We start from the raw sequence: 16,058 nt of genomic DNA on the forward strand, positions 1-16,058 counted from the left end.
ACTCAGGTTCGATCCCTGGTCAGGGAACTAAGATCCCACATGCTGCGTGGCACAGCCAAAAGAAAAGTTATTACAAAATAATAGCTCTAATTACCTGTGCTGTACAATATGTCTTCATATACATGGTAGTTTGTATCTCTGCCTTTCTGTTTTGGTGTCTTTTGCTGTGCAGAAGCTTGTAGTTTGATGTAGTCCCATTTGTTTATTTTTGCTTTTGTCTCCCTTGACTTTGCAGTCAGATCCACAAAAACGTTGACGTCAAGGTTATTGCCTGTGTTTTCTTCTAGGATTCTTATGGTTTCAGGTCTTACATTCAAGTCACTAATACATTTTGAGTCAGTTTTTGTCTGGTTTCAGGTCTTACATTCAAGTCACTAATCCATTTTGAGTCAGTTTTTGTCTATGGTGTAAGATAGTGGTCTAGTTTCATTCTTTTGCATGTTGTGGCTGTCCAGTTATCCCAACACCATTTATTGACAAAACTGTCCTTTCTCCATTGTATGTTATTGGCTCCTTTGTCGTAAATTAATTGTCCATATATGTGTAGGAAAAAGAAAGACATTCAAATTGGAAAGTAAGAAGTAAAACTCATTGTTTGCAGGTGACGTGGTACTATACATAGAAAACGCTAAAGACTCCATTAAAAACTGTTAGAACTAATAAATGAATTCAGTAAAGTTTCAGGATGCAAAATCAATATACAGAAATCTGTAGTGTCTTTACACTAATAACAAACTATCATAAAGAAAATTTAAGAAAATCCCATTTACAATCACATTAAAAAAAAAACAAAACGTATTCAGCCAAGGAGGTGAAAGACCTGTACACTGAAAGCTGTAAGATGTTGATCAGCGAACTTGAAGAAGATGCAAATAAATGGAAAGATATTCCATACTCATGGATTGGAAGAATTAATATTGTTAAAATGTCCATACTACCCAAAGCAATCTACAGATTCAGTGCAATCCCTATCGAAATTCCAGTGGCAATTTTCACAGAATTAGAACAAATAGTTATAAAATTTATACGGAACCACAAAAGATCCTAAATTGCAAAGCAATCTTGAGAAAGACAAAGCTGGAGGTATCATTCTCCCTGATGTCAAAGTATACTACAAAGCTATAATTATCAAAACAATATAGTATTGGTATAAAAAGACACAGAGATCAGTGGAACAGAGTTGAGAACCCAGAAATAAACCCATTCAGATTAAATTCTCTCTGTTGCAGCTGTATTGGAGTTCTGAGCCCATCTGCTTTGTCATTGCATTTACATGAGCAGTGTTCTCCATCCTACTCTCCACAGTGCCAAGTTTGAAATCACGGGGGTTGAGATGCCCACTATTGAATGGCTCTATGAGTAAGTGACTAAACTTGTCCAAACCTCAGTTTAGGAGATATTTTACCCATTTCACAGGATTAAAATTATGGAAGAATTAATTGAGAATTTTTTTTGGAAACTCAACAGTGATACATAAACGATAATTATTTTAATTAACTTCACTGTGGGGGTGTCTGTGAAGTCAGGCAAGTCTTACACGTTGTTGTCCTCTCAGTAAATGTTTGATAACAGCTGTTGTTTATGTTCTGTACCAGCGCTTAACAGCCTCGCAGAGAGTAGAGTTTCAGTCATTTGACTGCTGAATTAAAGTAGGGAGCTGGTAGAGGAGAGAGGTGTGATTTTTATACTGAGGAAAGTACTTGAAGGCAAAGTCTGAGTCTCCAGCCTCAATGTTCAAGGATTTAGGATAGACAGGAAAGGTAGTTGATATTGGGTGATGGATGGTGGTAGGAGAGACATTCCTGAAGTAGGGGAGGACCCCTGGCAGAGTTTTGCCTGAGGGCTAGAAATCAAGCTTCTTTGGATGGTGAAGGGTTAATAGCTTTCCAAGCCTGACCTTATTTGCATATTACTAAATTCTACCCTTCACAGTCATTCTAAACACCCCCGGATCTGTGCATTCATATCTGCCTACACGTTTCTATTATCTTTTTATATATTTTTTTCTATTATCTTTTTAAAAACACTTCAGCATACCTGTGTCATACTACTTGCACCACAATTTTACATAACTGGATACAAAGAAATCCAAAATGAAATAGCACAAGCAGCAATTTAGGCGAGGCTGTTTATAATTCTACAGTTCAGTAACATTGTCTGCATAAAGGGCCACGGATGATCTTGGGTATTTGCAAATGCAAAGAGCTTTCCAAGGAGAAAGAATAACATTTTGAGTTCTGAGCAAAGGTGCACTGTACGTGCAAAATGGAACATAGCTGTCACCAGGCAGAGAACAGTATTAGGAATCTTACTTATGGAGCGACCTTAACCTAAAATGATCTTATACCTGACAGGGAATGTAAGGGAATGAGGTGAGGAGATAAGCCCACGATTCAGCCAAGGAAGGGCTCTCTTTTCCCTTGTTAAGTTCTGCATTTTAACTTCAGGAAAGTGAAGGGTGTTAGGACAGTCCCATTGACTGCTGCTCAACAAGGATCCCCTCTTCGGTTGCTGGATTTCTAACAGGGTAGCTATGTGTGTGGCCTCCAGGGAGGAACTGATCCGAGCTAGTCCTGGCAACCCTGGTATTCTCCACTAGGTACATGAATACACTGGTTCCCAGCTTCTCAGTTCTGGCCACTGAGATGTAAGAGAGTCTAATGGGTTCTTCTGAGAATTATTTTATTTCATAATAAAAAGAGACGAAGAGGGTCCCTCCCTCCCTCCCTGCTTGGATGAGTACTTGATGTTTAGTGAAGCAGGAGCCATTCTGTGTTCAAGAAGGAGAGGCCAGGAGAATCTGAAAGGCAACAACCCAGGCCCCTGTCACTGAACTGCTCAAGGACCCCTGGAACCTAATTGTTTCAAGGTGGTTCTGTAAATAGTAACTCTCTTTATGGTGACTTTTCCCCAGTCAGGAAAGGCGGTTCCGGGCTTCAAGTCTTTCCAGTCAAACTGAAGTTGAACAGAAGGGGACTGCCTTGTGCTGAACCAAAGGACAGTACAGATGTAATAAGGCTGTTCAGCTGAGGACATTCCCTGGAACGCTTTCTCCTGAGAGCTGACTGCTCTCAAAACATAGGTATTGGGATAATGGTTACACACGTGACTTCCGTCTTCTCCAGTTCACACAGTGAAGACACCATTCAGAATGTCTGTCAGTGTACTAACATTTATTAAAGACCTCGTGAGCCTCAGCTGCCACTATGTGCTGGGCACTAAAGACACAAGCTAGAGGCCCTGCCTTCTGGGAGAGAGACATGAAATAAATATTCCACCAGAAAGTAATGACAGTTGGGATCAGTGCTGCCTTAAGGGTGCCCTGAGCGTGAGGAACTGGGATGCAGGGGTGGGGATGGCAGCAGTGACCAGAGGAGGCTCCCCCGAGCGAGGGGCAAGGAAACCAGTCACCCTCTTCCTGGTCTGCCTCGGGGTTCTTCAAGTGAGAAGCAAAGAGAGCAGGAGGGATGGAGAGGACGAGATACCAAGAAACGGAGGCAGAAGAAATGATGGAACTTGGTGATGAATCCACGCGGAAGCGAGAGGGGTTAGAGCCAAGGCCTCTCAGTGGCCGGAACCGAGAGCTGGGCGCGAGTGTTCAGGGATCTGGTCCACAGGCCGCTGGCTTGGGCTGCCGGGTGGATGGACGCACATGCGCACACTCATCAGTGTGGTCGACTGCAAAAGCGGACCTCTTCTCCTACCCCTCTCTGCATCCCAGCCCTCTCAAATGTGGCTCTGCAGCTCTCTCCACCAAGGAGTGGAGTGCACTTCCCTCCCCTGGAGTGTGGGCTGGCACCACGACTTGCTTTGGCCAAGAGAAGGCAGCAGGCGTGATGGGTTCCTCCCGGAGCCTAGGTCTCGGGAGGCCTGCTAACACTTCCACTCACACTCTTGGAACTCTGCCCAGCCACCATGATCCTGGCCCGCCTTCTGGGTGAGGAGAAACAGTGGCTCAGCCACTGCCCCTCCCACCACAGCAGCCAGCAGCCGGCCAGCTGCCTGAGGACACCAATCTGGAGCCACCAGCCAGCCCCCACCCCCATCGCCCCTAGCCCGCTGCCACCAGCTCTCTACGGATGCATGGAAGAATGAAAGCCTGCGGCCAACACCAGCTGAGCCGGGCCTGGATTAGGATAACCACTGCACTGACCTGCAGACTGGTGAGCAGCCGTGAGGGATTGCGGTTTCAAGGCAGTAAGTTTCGTGCAGTTTGTCAGGCAGCAAAAGCTAACTGATACAACCAAGATGGAGAAAGGGGTGAGTGAGGGTGGGCCTGTCTAAGAGGCAATTGGACCTGTGAGGCTGGAGCACAGGAGGCAGAAGCCTGAAGGTCTAACCTGCAAGGACAGAATCCCAAGCCTTTTTTGCCTTTTTGCCACTGTGGGCTCCCGAAACCCAAGACTGGCCGGATTTTGCTTTTGTGTCCTCTTCCTCCCACTTCCACGCCCACCCTAAACTCCGCTTTACACTTAGAAATAAGTACTTGAATGATGAAGCCAAGGCGTGACTCAAGTCATAGGACGGTGTTTGATGGAGGATTAGTCCGGAGCCAGAGCTCTCAATTAGCTTGTTGAGTGCTCGCTAATGAGTCAGCTCAGCCAGCACCAGCAGCCAGGGGCTGGGTTCGGAGGCTGAGCTGTTGACAATGGCTGTCCCCAAGGGGCCTTCACAAATCTGGAGCAAGGTCACAGTGTCTGCAACTCCCTTATACTGATACTAAGTCAGGGCTCTTTATCCTAATAATGTCACCCCTCAGCACCTTTCAAAAATAAAAAGGGCAACATTCGCCAGGAATTTATCCTTCCCATTGCTGCGGCAACGTCCGACCGATTGCATTTTTCCTTTCTTTCGTCCCCCAGCTCATAATTCTGATCTCTCTCATAATTCCGGTCTCGCCTCTGCAGGATGGAGGGAGCCGCCAGGGCTACGCAGGCACAGCAGAGGCCGGATCTCCAGGGCCCGGAGGCCGGAGCAGCGTAGGCCCCCGGCAGAGCGCGTCAAGCGGGTGCGTGCGCCGCGGTGACGGTGCCCTGGGCTCTCCGGCTCCGCCCCCTCCGCGCAGCTGCTGGAAGGGGCGGGAAGAGGAGGAGCCGGAGGCGGCCGCGGGGCCCCCAGCGCGCCCAGCCCTTTAAAAGCCGCCGGCCGGGCTCGCCGCACCGGCGGCCGAGGTCCCCGCGCACCGTAGCCCCGCGCTCGACCGCGCGCTTCATGCGGCCGCCTACCATGTCCGGACACTTTCTGCTCGCGCCCATCCCCGAGTCCTCCTCCGACTACCTCCTGCCCAAGGACATCAAACTGGCCGTGCTGGGCGCCGGCCGCGTGGGCAAGAGCGGTGAGCGCCCCGGGGAAAGCGGGGGCTCCCGGCGGAGGGGAGGGCGCAGGGGGGCCCGGACGTTTCCAGGCCGCTGCCGGCCTTCCCCCGCCAGCCTGCTTTCCCGCCGCTTCCCCGGACCTTGCACTCCTGAGCCTTCACCGGCGGGCACCTGTTGGAGAACGGGTGCCGGTGCGGCGCGTAGCGCACCCCCGGCCGCACCCGCCCCAAAACCCGCGGAGGCCGCGGCCGCACCCTTGACCCTGCGGAGCCTGGGGATGCAGGCAGCATCCGCGGTACTGCGGCCCGTCACGCCCCCATTTCCCCGAGACAGTCCCGGTTTGACCGTCTCGTCCTAGTCCTTCAGCTGATTTTCCTTTCCTTTTCAGCAATGATTGTGCGCTTCCTGACCAAGAGATTCATTGGCGATTATGAGCCGAACACAGGTTAGGTTCGTTTCGTTCTGTTGAGGTTGCATGCTCTGATTTTCTTTTTCCTGAGGAGAGTGTGAGAATTTAAAACTCAAGTCTCCTTCATTCTCCAGGCAAGTTGTACTCGCGGCTCGTGTGCGTGGAGGGAGACCAGCTCTCCCTGCAGATCCAGGACACTCCCGGGGGCATCCAGGTAAGGACTGCCAAGAGCAGGCGGCTCCTCCGCTTCCAGACGCCCGAGCCAGGTGTCTGGGCACGCCTGTTACGCGCTCAGATGGAGGGGTGTGCCGTACCCAGGTGGGGCCAGTCGTTGGGGTGTTAGAAACCGTCCACGATGGGGGGCGGGGAGAGTGGATTGTTATAGAGGCCGCCTTCTGCTGTCTGCCACCTCGGAAAGGGGAAGAGATGCTTAGCTTCTCTTCGCAGCCCTGGCCGGGCATCACTGGTTACACGGGTCTCACCACTTCTGTCAGGAGCAGCTCAGCCTTGGAACCCGGAACAAAACTATGGGGGTGGGATTCTGGAGAGGGTCTTCTCCCCTAGCAAGGTCTGCTGAAGCGCTCCTGTTTCTCGCTGTTCCTCTCAGTAATTCCAATCAGATAACCCCATGGCAAGCCGTCAGGAATGTAACTTGATTAACAAGTTACTAATTGCTCTCCCTTCTAGGGAGGAAAGGTCTTGTGGAAGAACCGAAAGAAGGAATTTGTTTCTGTAACATTCTCAAGAAGGACATGCTAAAAATATTTTTATGGGTTGGGGAATAGATATTTATCTTGGCTTATTTTCAAAGTTCTGTTTATTCTGAGTTAGTTCCCTAAAAATTGCGCCATCCTGAGTTGAAGTTCTCATTGAAGTCATCACAGACTGGTTCATCACAGGCTACCTGCCAAGCAAGGGGGTTAAAATAATGTGTTGGTAACAGCTAATAAAATAACCCAGGAAGGGAGCTTGCCTGAGAATTGGCTGTTGCCATATCAAAAGCTTCCTTCTGCAGAAGCTGGGTAGAATCTGAAACTATATTTAGTGATTTCTTGTTCAAACGTTTTTTTCAAGGGTGGCTTTGATGTTCTTTCCAGTTTCTCCCACCGAGAGCTTCCTTGATCCGGGCTCACTTTGCTCTTTTCAGGTCCAAGACAGCCTCAGCCCGGCAGTCGACTCCCTGTCCAAGTGCGTGCAGTGGGCAGAGGGCTTCCTGCTGGTCTATTCCATCACGGACTATGACAGCTACCTGTCCATCCGCCCCCTGTACCAGCACATCCGGAAGGTCCACCCCGACTCTAAAGCCCCCGTCATCATCGTGGGCAACAAGGGGGACCTTCTGCACGCCCGACAGGTGCAGACCCGTGACGGCATCCAACTGGCCAACGAGCTGGGCAGCCTGTTCCTGGAAATTTCCACCAGTGAAAACTACGAAGATGTCTGTGATGTGTTTCAGCATCTGTGCAAAGAAGTGAGCAAGCTGCACAGCCTCGGTGGGGAGAGGAGGAGAGTCTCCATCATCCCCCGGCCACGTTCTCCCAACATGCAGGACCTGAAGAGGCGCTTCAAGCAAGCTCTTTCCTCCAAGGCCAAGGCCCCCTCCACCCTGGGGTAGACCCATCTGCACTGGATGGACTCGTCCCCTTTTTATCAGGCATTCATGCAGCTGAGAAGACTGGGGGTCACCCTTTTTAATCACACATTCAGAGTTTATTTTTATACAAACTATTAGTTTTCAAGTGTATGTTTATTTCTGAAAATTCAAACGGTGATTGCCTAGAAGTTGGATAGTTGTTTTTTTAATAAAAGATTTTTTTAAAACTGTAACTGCTAGCCACTTTTCCATTAAAGGCAAATGGCAACATTGCTCCTTGTTTTTAAATGTCTTTTTATAGAAATCATACTTGCACCAGAGCCCAGAACTGCTCCAGGCTTACCCCCAGTCTGAACTCTGATTGGTGGCTCCTGCGGGGAGGGGTTGATGCAGAGGGAATCTGGTGTGGGAGAAAGGACAGTCTGTGGAGGAGGAAAGGGATTTGAGTAACTGCAGGATGTCTTTAATTAGGGCACTTTGCCCCGGGCATGAAACTGACACCATGTGATTTTCAGCGGAAGGGGTTCATTGTGCACAGATGCTAAAAAATTATGACATGAATAACATTATTATTTATTGGTGTAAATGGGAGTTTATCCTCTCCACCAGTATTAAAAAAACAACCCTCCTTCCAGCATTCCCATTGTCAGTAAGTGCACCCTTCCTGGAGTTGCCGGAAAATTCTCCATCCCTCTCTGTCTCCTTTACCCTAACCAATGGCGCACCCAGTCTGTCAATTCTCTCTCCTATTTTTCTCTAAAGCATCACTTTGCCTTAATCCAGGCTTTTACAGCTCGTGCCTGGATGGGCAAGCAAGCGTGTGGGCGAGGCTCTGGTTTCTTGTCTCTAAATCTTTCGTCACACCAGGACAACCTTACTAAAACCAACCCTGATCATCTTATTTCCATGACTGAAAAAACTCAGCTAGTTTCCCCTTATCTGCCGGGTAAAATATAAATGAGGCATGGAATCAAGATTATTTGCCACCTCTCCACGCTCATCATCCCCTCCTTGCAAAACAAATGCGCGCGCATGCGCACACACAGCTGACGATCGATTCCAACAGAACGCTCTGACTTTCTCACTCTTCACCAGGTACTTTCATGCCTCCCTGCCTTGGCACGAACTACTCCCTTGAATATTTTGTCCAATTCTCCACCTAAAAGATCCTTCAAGTCCCGAGTCACATGCTACATTCAACTCCGGGGTGCCTCCTCTGAGTCTTCCTCTATTCCTGTAGCATTTGTGTTACAACCCAACCTTTTCATGAGGCTGTTTGTCACCCCCATTGGAAGGACCACTGCTTGAGGGCAGTCGCTGCATTTTATGACTTTGTATTCCAAGCTTCTAGCCCAGTGCTTGCACATAGGCTGGTAGGTTTTCAGTAAATATTTGATGAATAAGTGAGTGACTACATTGTTTTTGGTGCCAAGGACAACCGTGGCAGATTACAATGAAACAACTTGCCACTTCTGCAGAACGAGGACAGGAGGTGTTCTCAGTAGTTGAAGGTTCTTTATTAGCGGTGACAGGAAATGACACATGCAGCTTCTGGCCACTGCAGACCATTACCCTTGACTGTGTCCAGACCTGTGATGGAAACACCACCCTTCCCTATAGTTGGGGGGTGTCTAGCCAAAATGACATAAAGAATTAATAATGTTAGATCATTCACATCTAAAGGTGTATCCAAATAAGAAAACAAGTATATTTTGGATTCCATTATCTTTTGTTATTGTTTGGGGGGGATCGTTTTGGATTCCACTGTGTTTTAAAACGTGCCTAATTCTCCTTGTTCTTTGCATACTCTCAGCACAAAAGGAGTTCTTCCCATCATCAGCCATTCCTGCTTCCTACCACCCATCTTAACACTGAGGCGTGGACATGAGAGCAACTGGCCCTCCTAACTGCTGCCACGCCCAGAGCGTGCCCAGGTGGCACCGGTGCCAGGGCTCTTCTGCCCTCAAGGAGCTGAGATCAAACATCCCATGAGGAAAAGGTCAGTCATAATGTAACAGCTACAGAACAGCACAGGAGACGCCCCAAGGCAGCCTATGATTCTGTTCCACGTGAGCGAGCTTGGGGACGGGAAGGGCCCTTGCGCTTGCCAGGATCCAGCCCAGTGTGGTCCAGTGGGGCCAAAGGATGAGTCATGGGGCAGTGCCAGAGGGAGTAGCAGCCTCAGGGGCTCGGGCAGAAAGGGGTTCTCCCGTCCTCAGCATCACAAAAAACTGACTTCCAGGGCCACAGAGCTGCTTCTCTTCTCTGGTCCCCAGATCCGGCCCTGCACAGCACCTGGCCTCTGTGTCTCATGGGGACCTCAGTGTCTCTCCTGATGGCAGCGGGGTCTCTTGAGGGTCAGGTGCCTGGAGAATGCCTGTAATGGTCCTGAGATAGCAGCGCTGGACATAGAAGAGGGGAGGCTGGAGCTATCAGGAGACAGTTACGGGGGGAACGTTGTCAGATTTCTGTGTCGGGAGGTGGATCTGAGGATTTGGGCTTGACTGGGCCCCGAGGAAGCCCTTAGAGAGGAAGCTGGGCCCTGAGCCAGGTTCTTCCCTGCAGAACCGGGAGGACAGAGCCTTCAGAGGCCTGGGTGTCATTATATTGCTGACGGGGGCAGAACTCCTGAAACATTAGGCAGAACACTGAAAACGTAGGTGGCTGTGGACAGGACAGTCTATGCATTTTCATTTGGTGGGTTTGCCTTACCGCCAAGGTGTCATCATCAGTGTGAGGGTCACCTCCATCCTCACAAGGGGGGAGGAGCTACAGCATCCTTGGTCTCTCTTCACCACCACCCCACCCCCGGCCATCCTCACTCTGTCTTGAAATTCCTGAGTGTCTCTCCATTGGCACCACCCATTCTCCTTCCGGTCAGGGCTCGACTTTAATTCTGCCCTCCAACTGCAGAATGATTTAATTCATGTGCCTATCAGTGAGGTTCTAGAAGAATGGACGGGATCCAAATGGCTCAACTGTACATGCTGCAGTCATGCTGTACTTCACATGCGACCTATGAAAAGCAAACTTGAATGATGGAAAAATAAATCAATTAGAACAGAAGGAAATAAATTTGTTTTGCTTGTGTTGAGGTGAAGGGAAGTTCTGAAGTTTAGTAATATCCATTTAAAGAAATGGATTAAAATAAGTAGCGTGGAAGGTGGCAGTGAACAAAAGAGCAAATAGGAAAGACCAGATGACTCTTTAGTCATGAATGTGGGGCTCGAGTAGCTTTTTTCCCTTGTATGTGTTGCAACTTTAACTTCTCATTATGCAAAGTTACCAATTCAAATTTACAGTGGGAAGATACTTTGTGTGATTAATAATTTATTCTTACCATTTGATCTGTCTCCAAAAGGAGGGATACTTTGAAAGACTTTGTTAAAATTCATCTCAAGCTACTTTGACACTCCATGAGAAAGATGTGATATAGGGGAAAAAAATCCCCAATTATCTTCCAAACACCATTAAGTTAGCCAGAGCTCAAGGAGGAGTGAAATGATGTAAGTGATGATTGGGTTGTGATAGCAGACATCTCAGCATAGAGTAGAAATTTGCTAAACCCGGATGAAACATAGTCATCCCTCATGTTTGGATGCCCTCGGGTACCTCCGTCCAGTAGAAAATTAACTTTGTTAGGGCCAGACGTGTCCTCCTCCAATTCAGCTCCATAGCATCTGTGAGACTCTCCCATACATGACAGCATCCCCCAAAAGACATTCTGGGCGCCCTCTATCAAACTGTCAAAGGTGGCTCTTTTCCTCTTGGTGAATTGGAAAGAGAATGTTCTCCAGACCATGGCTACTTGAGCAAAATAGGTATCAGCCCTTTTTTAAAAAAATTATTTTATTGAAGTATAGTTGATTTACAATGTTGTGTTAATTTCTGCTGTCCAGCCAAGTGATCCAGTTATACATATACATACATTCTTTTCTGTATTCTTTTTTTTTTTCACTGTTGCGGCCTCTCCCGTTGCGGAGCACAGGCTCCGGACACGCAGACTCAGCGGCCATGGCTTACGGGCCCAGCCGCTCCATGGCATGTGGGATCTTCCCGGACCGGGGCACGAACCCGTGTCCCCTGCATCGGCAGGCAGACTCTCAACCACTGAGCCACCAGGGAAGCCCTGTATTCTTTTCCATTATGGTTTATCACAAGATATTGAATATAGTTCCCTGTGCTCTAGAGTACGACCTTGTTGTTTATCCATTCTCTACATAATAGTTTGCATCTGCTAACCCCAAACTCCCAAGTATCCTCACTTTCGATTTCCCTCATCTCTTTGTGAAGAGCACCTCTGCAGTGACTCCCATGATTTCAAATTACCTGCAGGTTATTGAGAACCTGCTTCAGGCAAGGCCCTGTGCTGAAGGGTGTGGTGTCTGGATGACATTCCTTCTCTGGGAACTCAATCCAGCAAGTGGTCTGGGGGCCGCCTTGTGGGTGGGACTCTGGGGGTCTGCGAGGTGAAATAAGACGCTGACCCAGACGTGACGGTGTTGACGAAGTTAGCGGAGAGTGCAGATCGCAGAGCTGAGCAGAAGAGGCAAACACCCCAGAGACCGGGAGGAAGTGGCCTTCCTTCCTTTGCAGATTGTAAAGCATGATTTCCTCTGAGCATCGTTTTATGTTCATGAGGACCAATGCGTTACACTTGTAAAACACTTACTGCCATTTCTTACCAGCATTCTCTATTTCAATCAGAAGAACAGGGACTTTCCTGGCGGTCCAGTGTTTAAGAGTCCACACTTCCACGGCAGGGGACACGGGTTCGATCCCTGGTTGGGGAACTAGTATCCTGTATGCCTGGCTGTGTGGCCAAAAAAAAAAAAAAAGGAAGAACACTGTTAACAGCAAGGCTTACTTATATAAACAGATTTTGCCTGGAAACACTCACATGGATTTGTTGGGTTTTTTTTTTTTTTAATTAATTTATTTGTTTTTGGCTGCGTTGGGTCTTCGTTGCTATGCACGGGCTTTCTCTAGTTGCGGCGAGCGGGGGCTACTCTTCGTTGCGGTGTTCACTGGCAGGAGCTCCTGAATGAGGGAAGGCTCACGTGATAGTGAAGGCTGAGAAGTTCCAAGATCTGCCGTCAGCAGATTGGAGACCCGGGAGAGCTGATGGTGTGACTCTGGTCTGAAAACTGCTGTCTCAACGTCCAAGAGCAAGTATACCAGCTTGAGCCCAAGAGGCAGGAAAAGATGGATGTCCCAGCTCGAGGCAGTGCGGCCTCTTACTCAAGGAAGGGTCAGCCTTTCTAGTCTGTTCAGGCCTTCGACTGATTGGATGACACCCACCCACATTAGGGAGGGCAATCTACTTTACTCAGTTTACTGAATCACATGTTAATCTCACGTAGAAACACCCTCCCAGACACATCCAGAATAATGTTTGGATACCCCAGGGCCCAGTCAAGTTGACACATACACTTAACCATAACGTACAGTAAGTCTTAGGTGCACTTGCTCGTTTAATCCCCCCAATGATTCTATGAAGTAGCTCATTATTATCATCACCATTCGACAGATGAGGATAATGAAGCTCAGAGAGGTTCGTTAACTTTCTTACAGCCTCTCAGCGGGCAAAGTGGCACAGCTGAGAGTTAAGTCCAAGTCTTTCTGATTTGAAAAACGCTGTCGTGTCTTGCTTCCCATGCCAATCATCCCACTGCGTGCGCCCTCTGGAAGCTGCTACCATTCTCCTAATGAAGCATCTGATTGCATGGTGTATCCAACCAGGCTTTCATTTACAAGCAATAGAAAAGACTCTGGCTGATTTAGTTAAAAAAAAGTGGGGGGAGGTTTATTAAAAGGCTTTTGAGTTAACTCAGTCACTGGGTGAGCTGACTGGTGAGCTGACAGCACCAGCTGCGGCTGCACAGCTACAAGGGAGGCCAAGAAAGTAAATAGTTGGCATTTTCAGCATCTGCAGTGGTAGGTGGTCCCTGCCTCCTACCCAGACCTGTAAGGCGAAGGCTCACTCCAGGCTTTGGAAGGGGGTTCTCACACCGAGCAGTGGCAAAGGCCACTACATACCTTGAATGATGATTGAGCGATGCAGAGGGGCTTCCACCTTCAAAGGTAAGCGAGACAATAGCAAAGGCAGGCCATGGCAAACCCTGGGGCTCCTTAAATACGAAACCCTAAGAATCAATACATATCTGACATGGGGGAAACTGGGGCTCTAAGACAGTCAGTAAACACCCAAATTCTGTTAGTAAAGACAGTGTTATGGGTTGAATGTGTTCCTTCAAAAAATATGTCAGGGACCTCCCTGGTGGTCCAGTGGTTAAGACTCCACGCTTCCTCTGCAGTGGGAGCGGGTTTGATCCCTGGTCAGGGAACTAAGATCCTGCATGACACGCAGCACGGCCAAACAAAAAAAAAAAAAGAAAAGAAAAAAGATGTATTGGTATCCTGAGCCCCAGAACCTCAGAATGTGACCTTATTTGGAAACAGGGTCTTTACCGAGATAATCGAGTTAAGATGAGGTCACTAGGGCACGCCCTAATCCAGTACAACTGTGTCCTTACAGAAAGGGGAAATCTGGACCCGGAAGGACATGCACAGCAGGAAGGCGATGTGAAGAGAGGAGAAAGCCATGAGAAGAAGGCAGAGATTGGGGTGATGGGCCCCCAAGCCAAGGAACTCCAGATGCTGGAGAGAGGTCTGGAACAGATTCCTCCCTAGAATCTTCAGAGGCTGTTTGGCCCAGCCATCAGTTTGATCTCACAGTCTACCCTCCAGAACAGGGAGACAACCCATCTCTGTTGTGTAAGCCCCCTGGTTGTAGTGAGTTAGTAAATAGCTGAGCCCACATTCAAGCTGACTCTCTCTGCACCCAGAGCTGGGGCCCTACCCCGTACACACCTTGCTGCCAGGCATGGCAGAGCAGAAGGAACTATGACTCTGTATCCCATTCTTTTTTTTATATATAAATTTATTTATTTTTGGCCGTGTTGGGTCTTCGTTGCTGCGTGCAGCCTTTCTCTAGTTGCAGCGAGCGGGGGCTACTCGTCATTGCGGTGCGCGGGCTTCTCATTGCGGCGGCTTCTCTTGTTGCCGGTCACGAGCTCTAGGCACGTGGGCTTCAGTAGTTGTGGCACATGGGCTCAGTCGTTGTGGCTCGCAGGCTCTAGAGCACAGGTTCAATAGTTGTGGCGCATGGGCTTAGTTGCTCCGCGGTATGTGGGATCTTCCTGGACCAGGGCTCGAACTCATGTCCCCTGTGTTGACAGGTAGATTCTTAACTACTGTGCCACCAGGGAAGTGCTTGTATTCAATTCTTGAATTAGGATATGGGTTTAGCAGACGTGAAAGCCTCGAATGACAGCTGTCAAAGCCCATCCTTACTGAACATGGTATGTCTCTGATGAGAAAAGCTGCCCAAAAATAGAATGGCCTTGGACACAAAGAGATACCTGTGCTATTGTCCAAAGAGAAGGCTGTGTGTTCCTACCTGATGAGCCTGCTACTGTAGCATCTTTATCAAATCACACGAGCACACAGATGATGCCCCAAGTGGTCCACGCCCCCCAGCCGAGGAGACTTAGTCAATCAATGGCTCATTCATGAGGCTCTCTGTGGAAAGCGTTGTCATTGACGTGGGGAATGATTGTCTTAATCCCTGCTTTCTCTTGCACGTGTCTGTACTGATGCTGTGACATCTCCTCCAGTGCAACCAGATCGCCTCCAAAGAGACTGCCTGCCTGCTAGTGAGACCCCTAGCTGACCACACAGGGCACGTTGTGGAAGAGGGGGGCGTGTGAGCTTGTGAGAGCCAGTCACTGGGGGTGGAGTGTTGGAGGAGGTCGCCAAGAAGATGTGACCTCTGGTTTGCCCCGACGGCTGGACTCGGGCAGCTTGAGGACCTTCACCCTGTCCCCTGTCCTCAGAATGAATGTGCCCTCAGCTTGCCTTCCCCGCCCCCCAGGAGCTGCCCCAGGATGCAGCCTTGAGACAGTGACGTGCTGTTGAGACCATCTGGACTGTGTATGTGACTGAGCCCAGTTAAGGCCTCTGGATAAACTTTTAAGATTCCAGAGGGCGGGGTGGAGACCGACGCATCCTGCAGCCGCCCAAGACAAGCCATGTAAGTAAGTCCCCTTGCTTATTGAACTTGCTGTCTGCCAATCTGCGGCGGTCTGCCTCTTCTGATCTCACCTGGGAAGCTCCGAGGAGGTTTGGGAACCAACAGTGCAGAGGTATCTCATCATGATTTTGACAAGGGTCTAGTTAGTATCCAGTCATGTTCTTTTTTTTTTAATTTATTTTTATTCACACATGTAATACAAAAAGATGTTCTCATTACAAAACTTCAACCAGTACAGATATAACTAAAGTTCCTTTTGATCACTATTCCCAATCCCAGGCTCTTCTCAGAGTGTGGTGGATGGCATTCCAGACCTGTTTATGGAGTTTCATTTCCCCTTTTCTCACCCAGTTACTGTCTTCTTCAGGAAAAGGAAGTATTAGATTTATCTAAGTTATAACAGTGGAATTTTTAGAGTCAAAAACCTTATTTATTTATCATTTCTTTTTTTTTTTTGCGTTATGCGGGCCTCTCACTGTTATGGCCTCTCCCGTTGCGGAGCACAGGCTCCAGACGTGCAGGCTCAGCGGCCATGGCTCACGGGCCCAGCCGCTCCGCGGCATGTGGGATCTTCCCAGACCGGGGCACGAACCCGTGTCCCCTGCATCGGCAGGTGGACTCTCAACCACCGCGCCACTGGAGAAG

General features: G+C 48.8%; 1 protein-coding gene across 1 annotated transcript; it reads left to right on the forward strand.

Annotated features, from left to right (window-relative positions):
• Positions 1–5,135: 5,135 nt before the first annotated feature.
• Positions 5,136–7,581, forward strand: RASL11A (RAS like family 11 member A). The gene is made up of 4 exons (XM_030882630.2): positions 5,136–5,335; positions 5,704–5,760; positions 5,859–5,938; positions 6,872–7,581. The coding sequence occupies exons 1-4, from the start codon at positions 5,212–5,214 to the stop codon at positions 7,337–7,339; spliced, it is 729 nt and encodes a 242-aa protein (XP_030738490.1). The 5' UTR covers positions 5,136–5,211; the 3' UTR covers positions 7,340–7,581.
• Positions 7,582–16,058: the final 8,477 nt, after the last annotated feature.

The sequence above is a fragment of the Globicephala melas genome, chromosome 18 (genome assembly GCF_963455315.2).
Source record: "Globicephala melas chromosome 18, mGloMel1.2, whole genome shotgun sequence".
NCBI lineage: Eukaryota > Metazoa > Chordata > Mammalia > Artiodactyla > Delphinidae > Globicephala > Globicephala melas.